Source organism: Pleurodeles waltl, chromosome 5 (assembly GCF_031143425.1).
Source record: "Pleurodeles waltl isolate 20211129_DDA chromosome 5, aPleWal1.hap1.20221129, whole genome shotgun sequence".
Taxonomy (NCBI): Eukaryota; Metazoa; Chordata; class Amphibia; order Caudata; family Salamandridae; genus Pleurodeles; species Pleurodeles waltl.
Genome location: NC_090444.1, coordinates 1,191,297,473 through 1,191,323,854, shown reverse-complemented (window position 1 = coordinate 1,191,323,854; position 26,382 = coordinate 1,191,297,473). Strand labels below are relative to the sequence as shown.

Below are 26,382 nucleotides of genomic sequence, written 5' to 3'. Positions count from 1 at the left end.
TCCTTTAGTGAAAATAATTGCATTAAATCAACCGGCTGTGAACAACATTTGAGAATGATGAGCACTGAATGGCATTTTCTTCACGAGATCTATCGGATCCTTACAAAACATGCTGACATGGACATTGTGGGAACCAGGGGTCAAGAGGGCCTGGGGTCCAAAACCTCATGCTACCAGAATGCAGGGTACAGCTGAATCCTTTGTGTCCTCATACAGAGAAAAGAAAGTACCATTAAACAAAATACGATCAGACCCCCCACAGCGCAGTGACTACAGGGCTGGTGTGGATCACAAGCCTGCGGAAGAGAGCATTGGTCACCAACAAGCTTGGTGGGAGAGAGGACTTTCCTTCTTGCACTGACCAACGACACAAGTAATTGGTGAAAGGCATCCTGGTTCATTTTGGGGTAGCTGTTCTGCACTAACCACTGGCGTAATTAGGTTTAAATATGCATTCTTAGAAGATGAAAATGTACAGTCTAGGTGAAAACTTGTGGTATTGAGTTGAAATGAAAGGGAATTATATTATACTGGCAGTATATCTCTACTACATAAATCTCGGCACTTTCTATACTATGACCTCACTGGAATATTTAAGTAAGCAGTGTTTAGGTTGATTGTACAGCCTATCAGTTATCTCTAGTAGTTGAATACATAGAACCCTGAACTACGATTTTGAATGAAGCATTGGACAGAAATATGCGGAATAAGTGTAGATCCAGTATGGGTTTTAGACCAGTCATGAGATGCAAGTGAGGAGAGAGAACCTGCTGGGGTCCAGAAAAGTTAGAATCTGGTTATAGTTCGGATAACTCTTTTGCTAGTTTAAGGAAATCAAAAGTAAGTAAAAAAAAAAAAATCTATCAGAACGTTTATTTGCTGAATGTTGTCCTTGGAACACAACCAAAATAAGGCAACAATAGGTGATCATGCATCAGGGCATACAAAACGGCTGTAGAAGTGTACTTCGAAACATTTCCAGAATAAGCAGCCAAAATAATTATGCCACAAAAAAGCCGAACCAGTCATGCAGAAGGTGTTTTTCAAATGGTGAAACATGGTTCTCCTCCAATTTGCTTAAGTGCACACGTTTGGCATTGGTTACTTCCACATCTAGACCAGCTACTTTAACACATCCTCCTTAGGAAGTTTTAAGTTTTTCCATCGTCTTAGCAATACTTTGTATTTGTCAGTTCCAGTTTTTTCTTCTGCCACATTTTTCAGGACCACTCTCAGAACGGTCACGGTCTCAGCTTCTTTATCCTGATCAAGTATAAGATCCAGCGTGTCGCCAACCTTCACCTGTGCAAATAGACCACACACCATGTTATCTTTCATTTAGGAAAAGCAACGTATTTTTTAAGTAATTGCTCAGAAACAGAATCCCTGCTAAGAGGATTAACCTAGACAGATATGACAACATGCTGCCATGATGACAGGTTGATGCAAAGGATGCATTTGAAACTGCTAGAGAGACTTTCCAATACTAAAGGACCACTAGAATGTGCTTCCAATATGAGAAAACATTCAAGCTAATAAAAAGGGCTAGCATGCAGCTAATACCATATTCACTTGATAATGAACACTTTGTAGTGTGGTAAGGAAAACGTTCAGCACATTTCTAAAATGTACGCAAGTTTTTTTTAGGAGAGAAATCTTTAAACTCTCATTTATTTTTCACTTTCAAAATATTAGGACTACAACTAGGCTATCGTTTTAAGGGATAATTTATTCTATTGTGTGTTTTTAAGTGATGATTTGATACAACAAAGCGACAATCCGATTGAAAGACAATTAACAACATGTTACCCGACCACATGTATTTTCATTAGCATGGCACATATACGTCCATTCCAAGTGCAAAGGTTTTACTGCCACAGTAAAGCATAGCCGGCTTGACAAAACATTGATTGGTGCATCACAATCACCATTCTAGGGTCACTTTACAGAAAATGGCAAATGGGCCATAGTCACAAGACCAAGATACTGTGATTTTATCACACTGCAGAGGTTTAACCTTGTGTTGTTTCTAACTACTGCACATGAAAAAAAAAGAGCATGAAATAAGCCATACATGCAGATCTGCAGAGCGCAATAAGCAATTATTACCATTGTTAACAGAGAAGAGTGGCACCTGGAACTATTTGAAAGTTCATTTAAGATGGCATCAGTGATTTCATCAATGATATCATTTAACATGTCATATGTAAGGTCATGAGTACTGCATAACGACAGAGTGAGTTATGGAGCGGCTAACCTTAGTTCAGTGGCTTTTAGATTTTGTTTTGTAACCATAATTGCACTTAAAGGGTGTCTTTCTGCACATTTCTGAGGTTCTTATAAACATAATTACATCATTAACTTATAACTTTTATTTAACTTTTGGTATTTACATTGATACAGAAACAAAGTCAAAGATGACCCTCCTCATCTGATGTGGACAAGTCTAAGGCATATTAAAACATTGAAACGCTGGGGGCTCCATTGAAAAACAATGGAGTGCTGCGGGCTTTTACTGGCCGGTAAAAGCCCGCAGCGCCAACATTCCAATGTTCGCTTTGTTCACAGCAGCAGCTGTGAACAAAGCCTCACGGAGCCCGAGGGGATTTTAATCCCCTTTGGCTCCGTGAACATTTTATTTTTAATAGAACATTCTGCCCTGAGTGGCAGAATGTTCTAATAGCCTTAGAACCCGCCGTAGCGGGCTCTACCGGCTATTAAAGTCCCTCTCCCTTGTTAAATGCCCTCGCCTTCGGCTCAGGCATTTAACGCGGGGAGCGGGCCTTTAATAGCCGGTAGAGCCCGCTACGGCGGGTTCTAAGGCTATATAACACTGGAATGTTCTGAGCTCCAATGAAAACAATGGGGTGCTCCAGGCTTCTAATGGTAGATGTGCGGAGCTCCAACATTCCAATGTTTTTTTTCCACAGCTGTTGCTGTGAACAAAGGCCTCACGGAGCTCGAGGGGAATTCAATCACTCAGGGGCTGTGAGATCTTTGTTTTATTTATTAAAACATTCTGCCCTCTAGTGGAAGAAAGTTCTAATAGCCGTATACCCTCCGTAGCTGGGCTATTCCGGTCATTAAAGGTGCGCTCGCTCCCTTTTTAAAGGCCCGAGCCAAAAGCTGGAACAGGCCTTTAATGGCTGGTATAGCCAGCTACGGTGGGCCATAAGGCTAGAGTAATGCAGGAGATTTAAACTTAAGAGTCAATGTCGCTTGTGTGGCATTCCTTTCTATAGCTGGTACTTCTTCGGCAGACTTTCTCTCCTGTACCATTCTTCAAGTTCCAGTCAGGCAATTGGTTATACCACCCACCGTATCATTGAAAAATGATCATATTAAAAAATAAGAGCTGGGCTCATCAATTATAGATTAAGGAATTAAAACTGAGATTTCAAAATGGCCAACAATCATAAACATAACTTCCACTCAAATTATTGTATGTATTTTGGCCTCAAACATGTTGATGTTGTGAAAATATTCTCACTATTTGGTTCCTCTATAAAACTACCTCTGTTAAAAATACTATTATGTTCCAAATTGAAAAATATGGGCACATAACATCTTTGCCAGAACCAGTATCCCATGTAAGTAATCTAGCAATAACATGAATAACGACTTAAATTTTGAACTTCATATTAAATCTATGTACTCAACGTGTTTTAGACTACGTCATGTAATCAGAAGGATCCTCTCTTTCATTCCTAAATCTGTGAGAAGACATATGGTGCAAGCTCTCATCATGTCACCCATGGACTACTGTAATGCTTTTCTATTAGACACATCAAAACTTCTTATTTATTGTACTACAGAATGCAGCTGCAAGGCTGATGTTTAGGCTAATAACAGACACTCCTATATTTAAAGACTGCTGTTAGATCTGACAGCTCTTGGTGTGGTTTTCCCTGTCTTTTCGCTTCTGACCTCCTGTTTTTGATCCTGTGCTGCATTTTGTTTTGCAGGTTTTAGGACTCTGGACACTCCACCACTGCTGACAAGTGCTTAAGTGCAAGCGCTTCTTGTCTAAATTGTATTGGTTTATCTATGACTGGCATATTTGATTTACTAGTAAGTCTCTAGTATAGTGCACCAGGTGTGCTCAGGGTCTGTGAGTCAAAGCCTACTAGTGGGCCTGCAACACTGATTGTGCCACCCACATGAGTAGCCCTGCATACATGTCCCAGGCCTGACACTGCAATGTCTGTGTGTGCAGTTTTAAACTGCCAGACCAAACCTTCCCTTTTATTACCCGTAAGTCACCCCTAAGGTAGGCCCAAGGCAGCCCTATGGGCAGGTGCAGTGTATTTAAAACGTAGGACATGTACTGGTGTGTTTTACATGTCCTAATAGTGAAACACTGCTAATTTTGTTTTTTACTATTGCAAGACCTATCTCTCCCACAAGGTAACATGGGGGCTGCCATGAAATATCTTTTAAGTGTAATTTCCTACTGGGAGCAGATAGAGTTATCGAGAACTCACAATGTAAAAATACATCTTTTGGTGAAGTTGGTTTATGAATTGTAAGTTTGAAAATGCCACTTTTAGACAGTGGCAATTTTCTTGCTTAACCATTCTGTGTGTCTGCCTGTCTGCTGAATACTGCTGGGTCCAGATAACAGTTGGGCTGTTTGTGCATTCACTCTAGACAGTCACACAAAGGGAGCGGAGGTGTGCCCTTCATATCCTGATGGACCATCACCACATTGGTGGGTCTTACTGAGTTAGAATGGTGGGAGGGGTTGACCCTTGCACCTGAATAGGGCTGTGCCTGTCCTCATGCAGAGCAGTCTCCAACCAGGCCCTTGGAAGTGAGTTCTGGTGATGTTAAGGAGAAACCCATGCATCGACTTCCAGCGCCACTATAAACCGATGCATTGCTGGAAAGATCCGATGCAGCGCCTGCACTGCCATTGCAGAATCAACAACACTTGGTTCACCACTGTAGACCAACACAGATCGTTTGGATTTTCAACACATCGTCCCTGGATGGCAATTTCTTCATCAACACCGCAAGGACCAGAGGCTGTGCATCCGGAAAGCGACACATCACCTCCCTTGGCGGAAAGGAACAGACACATCACCTCCTTGTGACCATAAGGAATTGACGCATCTCCTCCCCTAGCAGTAAGGAACCAACACATTGCTTGCTTTTCCAGAGCCCCAACTTCCCTATGCCTGTTCTCACCTTTAATTTTTGATGCACCTAAGATACTTTGCCCTAAAACAAACACACCCATTGATTTATATGGACTAAACTAGCTCAACCCTTTAAAAGTGATATCTTGACTTAAGTATGTTGGATGTTTGTTATTTTGGTCTTGTTTCATTCATATGAATATTGGCTATTGTTCTACACTGGTGTGGTGTCCTTTTGTAATGTTTTCACTATGTTACTGTGTGCATGTACAAGTACACACTGCCTCAGAAATAAGCCAGACTGCTTGTGCCAAGCTACCAAGGGGGCGAGCAGGGGTTATCTTAGCTGTGTAACTCCCTTACCCTGACTAGAGTAAGGGTCCCTACTTGGACGGGACTCAAACCACTGGCAAATAGAGACTCCATTTCTAAAAACTCCTATCTAACAATCTATGGTAACAATCTATCTACGTACATGAATTCCATCTTTTCATTATATAGCTTTTCCAGAAAATTAAGATGTATACATGGTGGCTTAATTGTCACTTCTTGATTCAGTAATGGCAGGTAGGGGGGGGTTACGCTTTAGAGACACCACAGCCAATATCTGGAATACTCTACCCTCATTGAGTCGGCCACATCCGAATTTGCTGAGGTTAAGAATACAAGTGAAAACCCTGTGATGTTTGCACATAGGATGCCAGCTAAAGTTAGGTATGGCTTCACTTCTATTGGTGGATGCGCTGAGCCTGCTGGTTGGGGCAGGGGGTTTCTTCTGCCTCAAGCACCAGAACACATCTCAGGAAGTAGCTGTTTTGTGCTTTATCAATGACATATCAAATCTAATGAAACAGCAAACATACAAGTATATACAAAATAAACTTTACAATTTAAAGATGAGTAGGGATAGTCTTTAAGACTAATTAATAAGTATGCTTTGTTTAACAGGTGGGGCGTAGTTTGCCTTTGAAGTTGGGGGTGGTTCAAAGCTTCTCTCTTTGATCCACAGATGTCTCCCCTAAATTTCAGTCTTGTCTGCCATGGAGGCAGTGGAATGCAGATCTTAATCTTTAATGGGGCCATGATCTAGCTCCCAGAGGCCAAGGGTCAAGACTTCTCCCTCCAATCTATCCAGCCAGGCCCTCAAATGGAAGAGGTCTGATGATCCAGTTGCGTATCCATTGTTTATAGCTGTCGCAGAGGAACACACAGATGTGCTCCCACAAACTCAGGTGTCGACTAGAGCCAGGTAGAAAGGCACACAATGAACGTTAGAGCAGAGAAATGCCCACTTTCCAGAAGTGCCATTTCCTAGCTATTAATGACAAAACCAACCTTACAATAGGAAGGGGTTTATCACAGTGATGCCAATGATAGGAAACATCACGAGGCTGCTCCACTGCAATCCACAATTGCAGTGGGAGTGATTTCAATCATTCCCCCATGTTAGTCTATCGGAAGAGAAACCCTCAGAAGTAGTGAAAACCAACATGGGTATGCTTCACTACATTTAGAAACACCCTTAGTGCAAGTGCACACACACTGGCCTGTATGGGCAGGCTGGACATGTGAAAACACTATTGCGCAAGCGTGCACACACTGGCCCGCAATGGCAGACTCAGCACATGTTTGACAACACCCTTGGCGCAAGTGGGCACACACTGGTTAGTGCCACTTCCTAACACATGTAGGAAGGACGTGTGCACTTTCTCACTATACTTACAATGGGAACGTGCCAAGAGCGCAAGACCTATGGAAAGAAGCTAAAACGAATTTGGATAACCTTTACCTCAGTGTGTCAGGTCTAGCTCGTGCCCCTTCTCAGCCGAAAGTGGGTGGTTCAACCCAGCTTCTAGGTAGTCCTCCTGAGGCAGAAAAACCTAGAAAGCCAGACTGAGTTAGAGTGGTTTACCCCGGACAGTGCTCCATCCTAAAGTCTATCGCCTGTAAGGAAATGGACCACCTCAACAGCTTTGGATTCTCGCCCCTCATCTGCTTCAGCCACTTGAGGGGTCTGTGGTCCATTTGAACCAAGAAGTGAGTGCCCAACAAATACGGTCTTAACTTATTCGGGTGCCAGACTACTGGGAAAGCTTTCATTTCAATAACGCTCCACTTCTGTTCCCGGGGGAGTAACCTCGGGGAGATGAAGGTTTCCGGCTGGTCTAGGCCCTCCTCGTTCAGCTGAGATAGTACCGCACCAGAACCGTGTTCGGAGGCATCCTTCGGAACGATGAATTCCCGTGAGTAGTCAGGAGCCTGGAGCACAGGAGCTGTACACATGGCCTGCTTGAGGGAGTCAAACGCAGTTTGACAGGCCTCGGTCCATATTACATTTCTGGGCTGTTTCTTTGAAGTCAGCTCCGTCAAAGGGGTCACAATAGTGCCATATCCCTTGATGAACCTTCAGTAGTAACCAGTGAGGCCCAAAAAGGCTCTGATGCCCATTTGGGTCTTGGGGGGGCTCCCAGGCCAGAATGGCCTCAACTTTAGCCTGGAGGGGTTGCACCTTACCTCAGAACACAGTGTCCCAAGTATACCATTGATTGTTGCCGTATCTGGCATTTACTGGCCTTGATAATGAGGCCTGCTTGCCTGACTGAGGGAGGCATCATGCAGCCAGCAAAGGGGGAAAGGATCCCACATCGTGTCTGTGCTAAAGGAAAGGAGCAATTTTTTGTCATTACACACTGGATTAGAATCAGCTATGGAGAAAGAAAATAAAAGGAAATATCAATAGGTTAGAAGGTTATTGTGAATCACATTCTCATCTCATCTAATTAAGACATCATTGCTGGAGAACCTTTCCGGCAAGTCAGATATTTCTTCTTTTTCTAGAGCTGATCCACTGCACATTTACACAAAGGAACAGTGTACACTCAAAGGAAGAAGTATCTGAGAGTTGGTAGGCATATTTCAGATTAAGACCTGAATCAGTGTCGTAGAAAGTGGCTTACAGGAGTGCGATAATTTCCAAGTTCTATCTACAGACTATTTTCTAAATGTGCTGCAGTGCTAAGAATGTCAGAGAAACCTGTTAACAAAACAAGGAACAATGCTCTAAGATTTTCTGGATTAACGCTATCAAAACATTTTGAAGGTGAGAATCTGGGGGATCCACATGAATATATGCTCCAGAACTATCACTTAACCATTTATCGTGTCATAGGCTTATACTACTGCCATTCAGAATGTGGCTAATTATCACAATGTCTTTCCATTAAAGGTATAAAGGTTATCAAACCATATGTTTTGGTTGGTTCCATTTATTACATTTGCTTCACCCAAGCTCTATTTGACTGGACTCTACATAATCTTCACACGATTGTTTACTGCCACATAAGTCTCATTATCCTTAAGCGAGACCTGTACCTTACGTTTTCACCTTCAAGTCATAATTAGACTTGAAAAGGTTTATTGTGATGAAACATGTGTCTGCTGTAGTAGACAGTGTCCATTCAGCTTGAACAAATAACAGAAATTACTAACGTCACACCATTTTGTACTTTTGGATAAAGCACAACACACGTTTTTATGACCTCAGCTATATCATAAAAGTGGATTGCTTTATCAAATGAAATTACAGAATGCCTGGTTGAACCAACAAACACACCAACGTGTACAACTATATATCTTCTGTCAATTAGGGAAAACAAAGTTTGGTGCTGGGAATAACTGCCTCCACAAAGAGAGATTGTACTTTCCAAAGGTTCATTAAAAATGCATATTTCGATAAAATGAAATGACCTAAACCACCAGCTCGCAGCAACTGCCGGTTTCCACTTCTCTCGCCTTTCTCCCTCTCAAGCCGAACCTTCTCAGGTTCCAGAACTCACATGCATACCTCACATACCTAGACACCACACCACCTCCCTCATTTCATAACAAGAAAATCCTACTATTTTCTCAACTTTGTACATTGAACTTTACATATTATATAACAGAATAAGGTTACTACAACCAAATAAAAATAACATATGGCAAGGAACACGACCTTATAAATTCTGCAAAGAAACATAAATATAATACTTGAATGCCATCATGTAACATAATCTTTCATAAAACCCGGCGCCCTTCTTACTCGTTGGGGCCTGCTGTTTCTTTGCAGAGCATCATTACCAGGTGTGTTCCTACTGGAACCATCCTCAGCATCTACCGGAACACATTTTGCAATCCTATTAAGGTTCCAAACCCTGTGATCATCCAGCCTCATTTTTAAACACTTTGACCACCTTGAAAGGTTGACTAAACTTGGTAAGACCCACCTTCCTAGGTAGTTTTACCTTCACCCAATCCCCACACTCACCACTGTGTCTTTCACTGCCTTCCTCTCATCATACTTCACCTTCCTACGTACCATTTTCTCTCTTACTCTTTCTTTCCAATCACCCACTCCATCAATTTGACCTTTCATCATCGAGTGTTTCTCTGTAACCCACAACGGCAGAATTTGAGTATTGGGCTTCCTTCCTCTGAACAATTGAAAAGGAGAAACACCAGTGGAAGAATGCGGAGTAAAACAATACTCTCTTACTTTTTCTCTAACAGCAACCTCCCAATTACCACCTGAAGACAAAGCCAGTTGGATACATTCCGTCAAAACCTTAACAAACCTTCCTACAACACCATTGCTCTCTGGATGATAAAGCGCAGCCTTCTTACGCCTCACACATCTTTTCTGTTTAAAACTGTCAACCTCTATAGACGTAAATTGTACACCGTTATCTGAAAGAATAGAAGTGGGAAATCCTTCCCCCTCAAATAAACTTTCCAAAAACTCAATGACCACTTTAGACTCCACAGAATTCACAATCTGCACCTCTGGCCACCGTGAAAACATATCTAGGCAAACTAGAACATAACGATCAAACGAGTTGACTCTTATGGGTCCCAAAATATCAACTGCTATATCCGACCACGGACCACTTGCCTGCTCCCTCAACACCATTGGTTGCGTCCTACACTTCAAACCTTTGTCAGCCATCGAACACTCTTTACATACTCCGACCATTCTCTCAACCTTCACATCCATGGCAGGCCACCATTACCCTTCTCTCACCCTTTCCTTTGTCTTAACTATGCCCTTATGACTCATATGAGCATGCTTAGTAAGAGTCTCCCTGACACTTACAGGAGGAACCAACTTTGTACCTCTCATGAGCAACCCATCCACCACAGACAACTCACACCAGACCTGCCAAAAACCCTTTAATTCTTCTTCACACATATTCCTCTCACACCATCCATTCTGAACCATAAAAATCTTTCATCAAAACCACATCCTTTTCCAATTCAGTTCTCCAACTCTCCTCCGACACAATCCCTTCAGAGATCTCACACACCTTATTTTTTTCCTCATCACAATCCTCAACTCCTTCACTAGTAGTACATTCAACATTCAGCAACCTCGAAAGACAATCCGCTAAGACATTATCAATTCCTGGAATATACATTACCTCAAAATCAAACTCCTGCAGTGCCACAACCCATTTCAGTATTCTGTGAGAGACCAGGTCTATCCCTTTCTTACTAAACACCTCCCTCAGAGGTTTGTGGTCTGTTTTAATCAAAAATGTCCTTCCCCACAAGAATTTTCTTAGCTTACATACTGACCAGTGTACTGCAAGTGCCTCTTTCTCCACCACAGAGTAATTATGTTCTGCACCCCTCAAAGCACGAGACACAAATAAGATTGCCCGCTCAACTCCATTCTTCTTCTGCATAAGAACTGCCCCCAGCCCTTTGAAGCTCGCATCAGTTAAAATCTAAGATTCATCCAACGTATCAAAACTACCCAGATCCGAGGCATAGCACAGACACTGTTTCACTAAACAAAACTCCTCTTCACACCCTTCCGACCACCTGAACTCTTTTCCTTTCCATAATAATTCTCTCATTGCTGATGTTTTCTGAGCCATACCAAGTAAACATTTGCTATGAAATTCTACCATGCCCAAAACTTTCATCACTTCTTCTTTGTTTTCAGGGGTTTCTAATTTACAAATTGTGTCAACAAGATGAGTTTTAGGTTGAATACTTTTATCACTCACAATATGACCCAAATACTCAATCTCCTTCACATTAAACTTACACTTTTCCGCCTTCAATGTCAATCCTACATCACGCAGCTTCGATAACACATCATGCAGTCGATTATCATGTTCTCCACTATCAGATCCCACAATTAATACATAGTCCTGATACACTAACACCTTCCAATCCCTCCAAAATGTGCTCCATAACCCTTTGAAAGACTGCCGCAGCTGAGATCAGTCCAAATGGCATCCTCACATACTTAAATGTACCAAATGGTGTTACAAATGCAGTTAAGTCTTAACAGTCTGGACGTAGCATTATTTGATGATATCCTGATGCTAGATCCAAAGAAGAAAAGGTGTTTAGCACCATTAAGAGAACATAATAATTCACAAATGTTAGGAAGAGGATAATGATCCACAATCACCATTTTGTTAAGCTCTCTCAAGTCTATACACAATCTCACCCCACCATTAGCCTTCTGTGCCATAACCACAGGAGACAACCATTCAGTACCCTCCACTTCCTTTATCACTCCTTCAGCAACCAATCTGTCCAATTATTTCTTCATATCATTCCGCACTGATAATGGTACCCCCCTGACTTTAGCAACTTTTGGTACAGCATTGGATTTCAGTCTTATAAGGTGAGAATAATTCTTAAGACAACCAATCTTTTAAACAAATACTTCTGGAAATTATTTAGTCCATTTAGTATCAATATTCCTTTCTAAACTGGTCACAGGCTTCCCTTCTTTCTCCTTGGTGGAGGAGACTTCACACACCCCCCCAACAGAATTTCCTCTGATACATACCGGGGGATCAGCATTAGGATCTAAGTACACATTAAGATCACGCTGATGCATCCAGCTTATTAAAGAGTCACCCTTCATGGAGACATATATCTTCCCTGGCACAATCATGTCTTCAAATTCAATAGTGCCCCAAAAATATCCTAAAAGCTGTATAGGCACACCTCCATAAACTCTTGGCTTGATGTCCGGTTAAAATAATTTCACTCTTCGAGCCAAAGTTTGCTCAAAAAATGTCTTCGGCACAAGAGTTATTTTAGCTCCAGAGTCAAAAAGCATTTTGACCACACTTCCATTCACTTTGACCAGTTCTAACGGGCCATTAGGAGAAAAGCCATTAACTTGAAAAATATAATTACTTTGTTCAGGATTCTCCTCATTTGTATCCACATCTATCTCTTGCACCTTCCTTGAATTTTTCACTGATGCAACACTTCGCAAAATGCCCCTTCCTTCCACAAGACTTACAGGATGGTCTTCCATCCAGGACAAATTTTATTGTTCGCAAAGTGACCCTCATTACCACACCTAAAACACTTTCCTTGCATGTACTGCACATTAGACTTACTAGGATCCACTCCGTCATAAGTTTTAGTCTTTTGTATGACTTGTACAAAATCCCCCTTCTTATTCTCAGACGCACTAATACCTAAGGAAGAGTCTTTCTTCAAAAAAGAGTCTTTCTTCAGAGCAGGCCCTGGAATGCTCAAAGTGTTTTGCAGCAATCAAAACTTCCTGCAATGACTGATTATCCTTGTGCCACAAGCTCTCCCAGGCCTTCTCAGTAGCACATCCCAGCATCAGTTGGTCTCTCAACTTTTCATCCAGTGATGCTCCAAAATTACAGGTAGATGCCAAATTACGTAACTCCGTAATATACTGTTCAACTGACTCCCCTGAACGTTGTGTTCTGCATCCAAAGTGATATCGTTCAAGCACCGTACTCATTTTTGGAAGATGTTGTGCGTCCAGCTTCTTAATTCAAATTTCATACTCATTTAGATCAGAGACTTCATGATCTGAAAGATCTCGCAGATGTTCAAATATCTCTTGCCCCTCTGGCCCCAAACAGTGCATTAAAAGAGAGGTTTTCCTCTCTGCACTTAAGGAAGTGCCACAAACCCTGGCATAATGAAAGAAAACTTTTTCCACTTGATCCAAGGAATAGGTGGATCTCCAGGAGTGGTCAAGAAAAACGCCGGTGCAGGTACATTCTGCATGTTTTAGAAAAACAAAAGTCAAAATTATTGTGAAAATAGATATTTAGTTAAATGAGAAGGAAAAGCTACATTAACCTCTCCAAAATGAAAAGAAAGGTTTCTTTAAACTCTCCAATATGGCCGCCGTGTTAGCTGCATCATAAGAGGCATTTGGACACCACCAGTCAGCTTCCTTTAGTTGCTAGACAACACTAATCTCCAGGAACTCCTGCTCGTTGCCGCGTTTAAAAGCAAATACGCGCCGCAACAAACAATCCTCAAAACACTGGAGAAACATTAAAAAATATATATATCAATGATGAACTTTACCAGCAGAAGCAGGACCAAGCGCTGTTTTCCAGTGCCAGGAATCGCAAACGTCACGAGAGTGCACGTGAGCCAACAGGTAACGATCCGACAGGCTTAATTGTTTATTTCTTTTCCCTTCCATGTGTCCTTAAAAAAAATGCTCACACGCCAAACATCAGGGAAAAAGAAAGCGCACACAGCCGATGTTGAGGTCTTTTGTGTTAAGGTGTCCGAGTATCTACTGGGTTCACTTGCCACTCGTTGCCAAAATGTGGTGCCGGGAATAACTGCCTCCACAAAGAGAGATTGTACATTCCAAAGGTTTATTGAAAATGCATATTTCGATAAAATGAAAAGACCTAAACCACCAGCTGGCAGCAACTGCTGGTTTCCACTTCCCTCGCCTTTCTCCCTCTCACGGTTCTCACGCCGAACCTACTCAGGTTCCAGATCTCACATACCTCACATACCTAGACACCACACAAAGACTGTATTTATTATTACTATTCAGTGTGCTCCTGGCAAACCTCATCGATTTTATGGTGTTTTGTAGTTTAAAAAGACAATTTTGATTTGTATTTGGCCAGATCTCATATCCAGTTCCCTTCAAATTGTGTTCCACTTTTAGAGAGCCCAGCAGGTCATACTTCAGCTTGTAGTAAAAGCTGCCAAGACAAAAAAGCTTGTGGGAGAGAATAGCTGTCATTTCAGGCTGTCCTTACCGGCATTCATGGTATGAGTCCAAAAAGACTGGAGGGGTACACGTTGAGGGGCATTTCTGAGCAGCTGGATCTGTTTCTGACTACTGCCCTTTGGCTACTCTCCCTTCTTTAGCAGGCTGAGAGACACATACACAAATCTATTCTGAGACCCTTAATGCACATGTATATCTTTATGATCTCAGCATAAGAATGTAACCACAGGCCATGATCCCTTAAGGGATCTGTGGTATCAGATTTAAAGATGAGTGCAGGTCCACGCAGATGAAGTAGATATCAGCTTTTTAATTCAATTGTATTTCACAAATAAAAACAGGAACTCCAGCCTCCACTAAAACCTCCAGCACCATCAACTGTCCAGCACGGAATGCAGTCCAGCTGAGGAAGATACTAAATGCCACAGGTGGAGCTGGGAGATACCAAATAAATTCTACATAATACAAATACCCTCCCCAAACACGGAACACAAACCCTACATAGAAATGCCACAACAAAACACTACCTACAATATTGTTTTAGTAATAAACACAATACTACAGGATCCATTAACAGATACTTAATGGAACAATGGGGAGCCCAGAGGTGTACCACGGGACAGAAACTGAAAGGAGTCATGAGTCCCATTGTATCCTATGTTCCAGAAATTATCTGTACTACCTCAGGCCTCACAGGAGACTCTGTAGCACAGTGCATGCAGGAGGTTCTCCAAGTAGGTGGGTTTAAGCAGTTCCTAACAGCTACTCTGTGAAATTTGAATGCAATGACACTTCACTAAGACACAAGTTTGATGCGATTTGACAGGGTTTCTACAATTACGATTTTAGATGTCCATAGTTTTTGAAACAAGAAAGACAACATAAACCTCTAAAGTGAAAACCAAGAAATGTTTTTAAAGGTTTATCAGTGGCCACTGTAACCTGGAGCATTGCTTACTACAACCAACCAAACCGTGATATCTTTTCAGCACTTACATAGATATAGGACTGATTTTGGCCAGCACAGCCAATCTTTCAGTGGACTAAATCTGAACCAGCCCTACCACCCTTTCAGAGGCTAATCTGTCAAGCTCCTGACTCTTCCTCAGCGATACCTGCCTTTTATATGTGATAATAGTGTTTGTCTTAGTATTACTTGGTCTGGAAATCTTTTATGGGTAATTTTAGACATTTGATCAACTCTGTTCAAAGTCTACTTTTCTTTCAGAAAGAATACTAACATGACTGTATTGCTGCCAGGCTGTGCCGTGTCATGTCATGTTTGACACATTCTGCCAGCCTGGGCTTTTAGCCAAAAGTACTTAACCATCTTTACCTCATAGTTCATTGTACTTCTTACTGTACTGCAACATGCACGGGCAAAGCAATAGAGTCGCCATTTGGGATGGAGCAAAGAAATTAAACAGGTGGAACTTCAATTACCCGTAGTCTCCAATGTTAGTGGGTTAGAACAATAGCAAAATCTCGGAGTGGTGCTCCTATGCTTCCTATTCGATAAACATCAATGCTTACATATAGGGAACTCTGAGGTACAGTGCCCCCTAGAGCTCAATACCATCACCAATGATCTTTTATATGGAACTTTGTGGGTTCTGCACTCTGAAGAAAATGTTTCTTATCAAGGATCTGATGTCAATTTTATATAACGTCATCTGCTAAAGAAATTCAGAGACTAGAAAATGCTTCACTGACATCAAAGCTCACTTTGCCACCCGAACCAATCATGGATGTCCCCAAAAAACATGCAGTAGTTTTACTCCACTGGAAATCAGAAGGTTTCTAAATAGCTTCAAACCTTTTCTTCAAGAGTGTAGAAGAGAAAAGCCTTGTTTCAACGTGGGTCCAGGTGGCCCTCCTCAGAAACAATACTGTCAATCATCAACTTCTGCTTAATAATGAAAGCTTTGTACCATGGTACACACTTGGCTGCAAAGTGACTGACCTCTTCCATTAACTATACCACCACATTTCCTTGCTGACTTCTGCTACACAATACACACCAATTCTACAATATGTTTATAGGATACCTCTCACAGAAGACATCCCATTAAAAGCTGAACATCTTTAAGGTCGTTGAAAAAATGATTTTTTGTTCTCCAAACAAAGCATTTTATCTATTGTTGAAACTTGGCATTAAACATTGGTGGTGTCTAAGGGTACTGTCTTATCTTGCTTTATGGAAATGCCAGCCATGAGGTTATCAAGACCAAAAAGCCATTATTCCCTAGCAGAAAAGCTCTGCCCACCAGGCTGAGTAAGCACTACGTGAGCACCATGTCAGGTAGACTAGAGATTCAGAAATCTCCAAAACTCAAACTACAGTGATGAAGAAGCATTAGCCAGCTATGCCCCAACAATCAAAAACAAACTTCCTTGGAACCTGAGACTGTCTTAGCTCTCTTAAAAGCCACAATAGAGCTCTCTTAGAAGCCAGGACACAGAAAAAGACTACTTTTCAGAAACTTACTGCTACTACCCATCCAACTCTTGGTCCCTTCTTCCCTCACAACCCTACTTCCATGCCTGGACTGTACAACGTATTATCTATGTAATAGACTCTATACGTCACTCGTAAGCTGATCTTAAAAAGTACAGTTGAGGATACCTTTTCTCTTTAGAGTGTTACAGTACACCGATATTATGCCTAAAGATTTGTGTTTAGTTTTACCATCTCTAGGGTGTCATGTAATAACTTACAGCTCTGCTTTTCTTCCACAGCTTTTCTCCATTCAGCCGGAGTTGGTTGGCATAGAAGGCATCTTCCACTTTGCTGAAAAACAGAATATTTCTTTACTTTTTTGCAGATAAATTAGCTTCCCATCAGGTTTATGAACTATGCAGGAAACAAATACAGGTTAAATCAGTATTTTGACACTTTCTAAGAACATAAAAAAGTAAAATTGTTGCCGTGGTGAAGAGATTAAATGGGTAAGCATACATTGAATACACATTTTTATGAAAATTATCTGTGCAATTAATAAAATACAGAAAAATATAGCCACAAACATTGAAAACCAGATGAAAGCCTTTCATTGGTTCTCACAAAAAGAGTAGCTGTTGGCGTTATGCTAATTCACAACCAAATTATTAAGGTAATTGAAATAAAAGGAATGCCTTGCAATAGAGTAGAGCATTCTCATAATATATTCTACCCAAACTTAAAGCCGGTTCTCTTCTTGAACTGGCTCTTTACAGAAACTTTTTTCTTTATTGTGATACTCAAAATATTCCCTATAATCTTTTGAAGAAGTAGCAAGGTAGGTAGGATTAGGTAGGATTCTAAATGAAGGCATGTGGCTTAAAAATTAATCTAGACTGAGGCTCTGCAGCATAACCTTAACTATTTTTTGGGAAATAATATCCACAGTATTTTCTGCATTGGATCTGGATGGCAGCTCCTATTTTTGCTGAAAGAAGTCCATTGAAGAGAATGAAGTCTGCTTTAATGTTGCAGAAACAAGGGTAACTTTAACCTCTATCAAAGCTGCACAAAATAATGCTTACTGCTTTGGACGAACTACCATAAGCATGTACACAAAGCACATGTTGGAAATTTCTGTTGAACAGGCACATGTCCAATATTAACTCAAAGCATAACTAATGAGTGCACAATACAAAAGGATATAATAAATATCAGAGTGACATTTTTAATTGAGCACATTATGCTCAATGTAAGAGGATAGTTTTACAATAGTACAAACTTGTTCACTCTCTTAAAGATAGCCCGCCTTCCAAGGCCGATTCTGGTCACTTCATGGGTCTGGTTACCCTCTAAATGGGTCTTGATTCTAATTTATGAATCAAGATTCCAAAAAACAACTCAAACTTTTCGATCTAATGCTTCTGCCTGGTGAGTGATTAAATAGGAGGTATCAGCAGGTCATGGAAAAAACATTCAAAGACTGCTTAGAAGGCTTTCGGAACTAGCATTTGCAAAGCGAATAGGCTGGACCTGTGACACGAGGGCACAGAGCTATTGGCTTAGACAAAGCAGATTTGCTTTAGCCAACGTTTATGTCACAAACCATTAAAAGACAGCCACCACTGTGTGTGCAACCGCCGGTGGCCATTTTCATGTGGTTTTTGTTATTAAGTATAACCACCACCATTGAAAGATAGCAATCATGTGTGTGCATAATTGTGGCCTCCTTCACAAGCAACTATGTTGTTTTAAAGCACTGCCCAAATGCAATCGCATATTTCTTTATTTTTTGCAACGAGGTCGTGGGTGGAATGCTTGAAGTAATCTTGATCACTGGCAACGACTCAGGCTGCATACTAATCCATCATTTTTCACTCACCATGCCACCTCACTGTGGACACAGCCATATGCAATTCAGTCTTAACCCTGTTCCAACTGCCAGGCCAGATCCTCCCTGAACAGGAACACAAGCAACCAAAGACTAGTTTTGCACCTATTAGGGATCACCAGCTCAGTTCAGCTTGGTTCAAGTGGCACAGTACCCACATCTGGGCATACCAGTCACACTTAAGGGGTCAACTGCAACAAGATGATGAATGGAACTCTTGTATTAATCTCAGCCACTGGCAATCGCTCGGGTTGCATCCTGCTCTATCGTTTTTTGCCCACCCTGCACCTCAGTTTGGACCCAGCCATATGTATATCAGCCTTGAACCTGTTCCGAATGGCCAGGGCAGGTCCTCCCTGAACTGGAATACAAGAAACCCAGGAACCGTTTCACCCTTATTAGGGATCATCAGCCAGGAATAGCTTAGTTCCAGTAGCACAGTGAGCACAGGACCTATGTCTGGGCATACCCATTCCACTTTGGGCATCAACTGCAACAAAAACAACAAGGTGATGGATGGAATGCTTGAATTAATCTTAACCACTGACAATCGCTCAGGGGTGCATCACAATCCATTGTTTTTCACCCACCAGGCAACCCAGGATCGGTTTCACCATGATTAGGGTTTATCAGCCGGGTATAGCTTGGTTCCAATGTTCACTGCAATGATTGGGTTTATTGGGTGTATGGATAGCTGAATGGTGGCGAGTCATTTTTCTACCTCTCTAGTTGCCTGTCTTTTAAATTTGTAGTACTAGCTTATTTACTGGACACACAACTGTCTCCGTAGGTATGTTATGAGCAGAAATGCTGGCCATGTTACTTGGGAAGTGTCACCGTATGAAGCCAGCAAAAGGAGAACGATAATCAACCTGCACCTTTAAAGAATTAACACTTAAATGTTTTTTGCACTACATTTGTAACCACAAAAATAGTGGAAATGGTGGATAAACCTTGAAGCACAGCCCCTAAACAGGTCCACTTTCTACCACTTTAGGGTGCCAGTAAGTGGAGTACCTGTGCAGCCATTGCAAACCATTTAACCATAGGATACCTATTAGAGGTTAGATTTCCTTGCCGGAAAAGAAGAATAATGGGAAGGATTGGGAGCCCACTTATTCACATCCCCTCATAGTCAAGTGACATCCCCAGTAAGAATCCTGAAAATATCACCCATAAGTTGATAAAATAAAGTCATTAAGGTGGAAGATGCCATTTGTATTCAGGAAATTAGGGACTGGTCAAAGCTAATAGAAGTGTGACCCAGATACATATGTTTACAGATTTCTCAGAAGTCTACTTCATTGTTGATAACAAGCAGTCACAATAAAAACAAAGGAAAACAAATGGTCTGTAATGATAAAAACAATACAATACTGGTAAATCACAGGTTAACAGCAGATGCATGGAACAAGGCGGCCAGAAATACTGGCTCAACTGTCAGCAGCATGGATGTTTCCTAAAGATGCGTAATAAAGGAGATTACTCAAAATGTATCTTTGTATCTGAAAAGTGAGAGTACACCCAATCAGAAGCAAAGAGCATTAATTTCTGGTGACTCTTAAACGAGGAAGAAAGATTAATATCATGGTAGCCTTTTTACAGTGGTAGATGAGGTTAGTTCTTACAAGATGGTGGTGTAACCTTTCAAACAAAATGTTGATTTTAAATAAAATGGAAAAAGGGAGACTCCTAGTATTCCTCGTTTTTTTACCTAGCAAAGGAAACATTCTTTATGCAAGACTTTGGTTTAAATTCCTTAAGACGGAGCAAACTGTTCTAAGTGACAAGGACTTTTGAGGGATAGGTGTACAGCTATGATTTTTTGCAAGTGGCTGTTTGTTTTTCAGAAGAAAACATGATCCAATTGATTTGAAAAGGGGCTCAATCTCTCAGTAGAGTACTGGAACCTTAATATTCTGACGTGGGAGATCCTACAGCCTTGTCAGCAGATTACAATCAGCCTTCACTGTCATCTGCTGCATGGAAGACCACTTAAGCAAAGACCCTACCTTCGAGAGACAAAAGGTTAGGGCAGGGTGTGCACGAAAACACTGATTAACATGGTTATCCCGAAAATTCTTAAGAGGTCTCAAATTTATCAAGCAAATTACGGAAAGGAAAATTTAGGATTTACAGATTATGGGGGTCATTCTGACCCTGGCGGCCGGTGACCGCCAGGCTGGCGGTGCTCCCGAGGGCATTCTGACCGCGGCGGTTCAGCCGCGGTCAGAAAGGGTAAACCGGCGGTCTCCCGCCGGTTTACCGCTGCCCCATTGAATCCTCCATGGCGGCGGAGCGTGCTCCGCCGCCATGGGGATTCAGACACCCCCTACCGCCATCCTGTTCATGGCGGGAAACCCGCCATGAACAGGATGGCGGTAGGGGGTGCCGCGGGTCCCCTGGGGGCCCCTGCAGTGCCCATGCCAGTGGCATGGGCACTGCAGGGGCCCCCGTAAGAGGGTCCCGCAAAGTATTTCAGTGTCTGCTTTGCAGACACTGAAATACGCGACGGGTGCAACTGCACCCGTCGCACCCCTGCAACTACGCCGGCTCAATTCTGAGCCGGCGTCCTCGTTGCAGGGGCATTTCCGCTGGGCCGGCGGGCGCTCTTGTGGAGAGCGCCCGCCGGCCCAGCGGAAATGTTTGAATGGCCGCTGCGGTCTTTTGACCGCGGTGCGGTCATTTGCCGGCGGGACCTTGGCGGACGGCCTCCGCCGTCCGCCAAGGTCTGAATCAGGCCCTATGTTTTTGGGAATAATAAGAAATGTAATAGAGCCTAAGTTTCAATGATGTGTAAAGAAAATAAAAGCAAGTGATTAAGGGGCTTCTTTTTAGCGTAACTCCTCAGGAAAGGGAGTATTGAGGAATTTCAGAATGTACTTAGGAAAGAAATCCCTGGAATTTTGTTCATGGGTGTCAAGATCAATAATGTGAATCAAAGCTCTCTATGAAGGCAACCCCTCCACATAGTTGACCAAAATGTGAAAGATGTCTGTAGAACCTTGTGCACAGAGAGAATGAACTCCAGACTGCACATGGTGTGATGACAGCACTGCCCTCACCGTAGCTAAGGGAGTGCTCTGCACATAACTACTCAAGCCTCCCCTTTGTCGTGAATGGGACAGGAAAGCACTGTGATGAAACTGGTCGAGCCACTCCACTCTACATTAACAATCATTGTAGTACATGGACCAAAACTCTTTTGGACGACAGCTATCAGCATTCAGATTAGGGAAAAGAAGTACTAGCTGCACTTACCGTGGGCCAATCACACATTGATACAAGAGCAACACCAGCAGATAACATATAACTCCCTCCTCTACTATATTCGAGTCTCAGTGCCAAACTAAGAGAGGAGTTGGCTGCTTTTTATTTTGCTAATCAATGTGCCAATGGCTGACACAGGGGTCCTTGCATGCCCACATTCTACCCAAGACACCCACCCACAACCCTTACTTGAGATTTACCTGTCTTCACTGCTCACAACAAAATCTAAAGCCACTAGGTTCCACACACCCTATCACTTAGGAACATCTTAGGACAGAAATCCCAATCTCTAAAACCTTTGTAAAAGCTTCTTCATTAGGCACATTTGTTCTGGTTTCCCAAATGATAGTAGACCATCTAGTTTGTGTGTGTCAGCTTCACAAAGGGTAGCACTGTACGCAAATCAGTGTCAACCAAGGATTACAATGGAAACAAAGAGTTTCTAATTCTGCTGCCACGACTAACAGAAATCACAAATGGAGTGGTTTAAAAAAAAAAGTTGTGTTATGGATCTCTCAGACATTTCAATACAGAACAGCTGGTCTCAGCAACATTGCTTCTAAAAGAACTAGATCTATTTATCAGGTGAAATGGAAGATAATATATATTGAATCATACCATCCATGTTTTATTAATTATGCAACTTTAAAGATGGCGTTGCTGGCCTTGGTATTCCTCTCTGCTTCTCTTGTACTGTGGTACATGTGGACCACCTCATCATTCATCGACTAATAAACCCTCTTTTAAGGAAGAAACATTTCATCATATCTCCAGAACATTTAAACCACTGCACTGACTTCTCGGTGTGGATCAAGGTCAAAATATGTTGCCTTGCCTTCAAATCCAATAACCTGAACAGACAAACACACCACGCCAACTCGGGTGGATTCTGTGGCCAAAGGAAAATTAACTTTCTGCATTTGTAATCAGCGAGACTCACAACAGTGTAGTTTCAAAATAAGTGTTTCCCATGATCAGCAAAAAAACCTATGATCTGCTCTCTTTCGAATGGACAATGATGTTCGTATCTTTTTATCTTATCTTCTATTTATGACTGTGATTTTTGTATAGCTTTAGCTTATAATTAAAACCCAAAATATCAAACCTGAGTATATTGCTCTATGTTTTTGGTAAAGTGGGATAAATCTTCTTGGTAAACCAGAGCTTTAGAAAACCACTAAATAGATACATTAATTAAGTTTTCCACCAAGAAGTTGGGGCAGTGATAAAAGGAAGTGTTCAAGGGATTCTACTACAGAATTTGCTAGAGTTTGCCGCTTTACAACATATCAAAGTAGTCTTTTATTGAGTAAATACGCTACATTACACATATGAAAAAGCACATGATTAGAGATTAAATATCAACATTTTTCTAAGCAATATTAGAATTACTGTGAAATATCACCTACTGGGACATAATTACACACATGGAACTTAGCAGTCTTCCCTTCTTCAGAACCTGAGTAGAATATCTTAGATATTTCACACTCAAAGTGCAGGTGTTAGTTTATGGGAAACCAGTGCACAATTACATTACATTAAAGTAAATGCCAAATACGTATATTCATATTTCTCTGCATACCCTTTTAGAAAATCTCCTAGAGCTTCACCATATTTAGGAGGCTTTGTGTCCCAATTAAATGCCTGGAAAATACAACTGTTTGTCCAGCACATTTGCACACTTCTGCTTCATTTAATAAGCGTATGTGTTTTTTCATATTTTGAGTGAGTTGTGATTATAGTAAATAGCAATCAGTGAAAGAATAATCAGAAGTTTCCGCAGAACTCTTTATGCTTTAAAAGTCGGCACTGAAGCTAGGGGGCAGGAATTCAGGAGATCAAAGAGTTGAGAACAGTTGTATGATAGAACCCATATTTCTTTATTAATTACATTGATAGACAATGATTATTGGTTTTGTAGCTGCAAATATAAAACCATTTACACTTACTTCCTTGCAATATCCAGGCCAGCTTTCATGACAATATCGTACCGGAAAGACTGCACCGATTTGACAAGATCTTTGTAATCCTTTGGAAGATTAGGGTCTTCTTCAAGCTCATCTTCAAAATCGCGCTGATCTAAGTCGTCGTCATCATCATCATCATCTTCTTCTTCTTGCAAAGTCTGTTTTCGATTCTTCTTTGATGCTTTGTCACTTTTTAATCTTACGGATAAAGCCAAATTCTTTTCAAGATGCAATCTAAGGCCCCGGGAGGGGCTTACAGAAAAGGCTCCACTGGTATGAGTTCCATAATATGCAGTCTTTGTATGGAGGTGAACAGGTAGCATGCATGGTGTCCTTGATACACAGTGTGTGCAGACAGAGCGTCTCTCCCAGGGTCGAACAAAAATATTGAACTTTCTAAAAAGGATGATGGGAAATCTGAAACCTGTCATAGCATCTCCTAGAAAAACGCAAACACAAATGTTTCTTTTAAATCGCGCTAGAGTTTGCCGCTTTACAACATATCAAAGTAGTCTTTTATTGAGTAAATACGCTACATTACACATATGAAAAAGCACATGATTAGAGATTAAATATCAACATTTTTCTAAGCAATATTAGAATTACTGTGAAATATCACCTACTGGGACATAATTACACACATGGAACTTAGCAGTCTTCCCTCCTTCAGAACCTGAGTAGAATATCTTAGATATTTCACACTCAAAGTGCAGGTGTTAGTTTATGGGAAACCAGTGCACAATTACATTACATTAAAGTAAATGCCAAATACGTATATTCATATTTCTCTGCATACCCTTGTAGAAAATCTCCTAGAGCTTCACCATATTTAGGAGGCTTTGTGTCCCAATTAAATTATTATGCAGTCTTTGTATGGAGGTGAACAGGTAGCATGCATGGTGTCCTTGATACACAGTGTGTGCAGACAGAGCGTCTCTCCCAGGGTCGAACAAAAATATTGAACTTTCTAAAAAGGATGATGGGAAATCTGAAACCTGTCATAGCATCTCCTAGAAAAACGCAAACACAAATGTTTCTTTAAAATGTCTTTTGTTCCACTAAAAATAAGGCAGTGTCACATGTAATGTTTACTTCAATTATTGTACAATGAAAAATGTTCTATCAGCAATTTAAACACACATTTTGAACTTCAATCGGATGAAATCTAACATAGTTAAATTACTAGCAAAAAAGGCTACAATTAGTAGCCATGACAAAGTTCCACTTATTGGGGTTTTGGAAGCGTTAACCAGACTACAGATGACTATATTATACAGGATGCGTTAACGTTATTGATAAAGCAAACAGTTTTAGCTTTTGTATGGTGTTTTATGTGTTGTGTTGGTGATGGCGCACTCTTGGCCTAAGGACACTTTAAAATCAGTGACAAGGTGGATAGTGTTATCACCCGAATTCTTGGAATGTATGGATATAGCAACATATAGAGGGAAGTATGTAATAGAGAGCAGGTTGAGAGACACTGATAGTCACTGTAAAGAGGAAGCAGTGGTGAGCTAGGTCAGGCACACACACTGATGGGTGTGGTGATAATCAGAAACTAATGTGCAGTGAGAGAAACTGGCACTAGTGAGCAGTATGGAGAGCCAAACAGCACTGTCATGCAGTGTGAAGAAGTACCTTTGGTGAGCAGTGTGAGGGGCTTACACTGATGGGTGGTGTAAGGAGCTGGCCTTGTTGGGCGGTCTGAGGAGCTGGCATAGGTGAGAGCAGTGTGAGGACTGGCAGTGGTGGGTAGTGTGAGGACCCTCCAGTGGCAGACAGTTTGAGGCGTGCCTGTACTGGCAGGCAGTGAAAGAAATGAGCACTAGTGAATAATGGGAGGAGCTGGCACTAGTGATGTGTGAGGCCTGCCATTACTAGACAAGAGGTGGAGCCGTCGCTGGTGGATGGTGTGGGGGGCTGACATTAGCAAGCAGCGAGGAGCTGCAAAAGGCAGTTCACGAGTATGACGAGTTCAAAAAGTGTGAAATGCTTCCGGGCATAGATCTCTCAACCCACAACTTTTCACAAGACCCAAATCCACCTACAATGTTGACGAAAATGACGCACTGTTAAATAGAGGAAGAATGGGTGAGATCGAAGAAATTAAATAGACCGCGTTAGACATATTTTTCTCCTATTGAAAACCAACATTTTGTAAGAATGATACAGACAGAGACGTGTCATCAAGTTTTTGTCACAATTTCAGTGTTTGAATTACTGACAGTAAGAGTAATAAACTGCCCATAACACAGCATTATACCAGAACTAATTAAATAAATACAACTTGTTAAAGCAGGATTTGGATTATTTAAGAAGCAAACAATTTCAATTGACAGAATCTGAGTGAAAATAAATGGTGGGAAAATGATCACCAAGTGATAACTAAGATCAGAAATGAGGCGACAGGAACACACGTTTTGAATCATAAGCAGCCCAAACTGGACCCAATTTACAAATGTCTGTCACAGTTATAGGTCTAACCTATTTCTATCAGAATAGCAAACAACACTATCAACGTTAGCAGGTTCAGCATCTAAAAGTGTGGGCCAGGATACAAAGCAATACATGAGAACGCTCTATAGAAAATATTGTAAATCTTTAGCATTTATGTGTAACAATCA

At 41.4% G+C, this 26,382-nt stretch overlaps 1 protein-coding gene across 1 annotated transcript; it reads right to left on the bottom strand.

Annotated features, from left to right (window-relative positions):
* Nucleotides 1-856: 856 nt before the first annotated feature.
* MTRES1 (mitochondrial transcription rescue factor 1) lies at nucleotides 857-24,206 on the bottom strand. The gene is made up of 3 exons (XM_069235437.1): nucleotides 23,741-24,206; nucleotides 16,909-16,981; nucleotides 857-1,302 (listed from the first exon to the last, which is right to left on the bottom strand). The coding sequence occupies exons 1-3, from the start codon at nucleotides 24,187-24,189 to the stop codon at nucleotides 1,123-1,125; spliced, it is 702 nt and encodes a 233-aa protein (XP_069091538.1). The 5' UTR covers nucleotides 24,190-24,206; the 3' UTR covers nucleotides 857-1,122.
* Between the last annotated feature and the right edge of the window lie 2,176 nt (nucleotides 24,207-26,382).

Excerpts from the sequence above, each read along its gene's own strand:
- MTRES1 (XM_069235437.1), bottom strand. The coding sequence starts at position 24,189 with ATGACAGGTTTCAGATTTCCCATCATCCTTTTTAGAAAGTTCAATATT. Across the intron at positions 16,982-23,740 it reads GGCCTGGATATTGCAAGGAA|CAAAGTGGAAGATGCCTTCT; the intron begins GTAAGTGTAAAT and ends TCTGTTTTTCAG. Across the intron at positions 1,303-16,908 it reads TGTGGAAGAAAAGCAGAGCT|GTGAAGGTTGGCGACACGCT; the intron begins GTAAGTTATTAC and ends CTATTTGCACAG.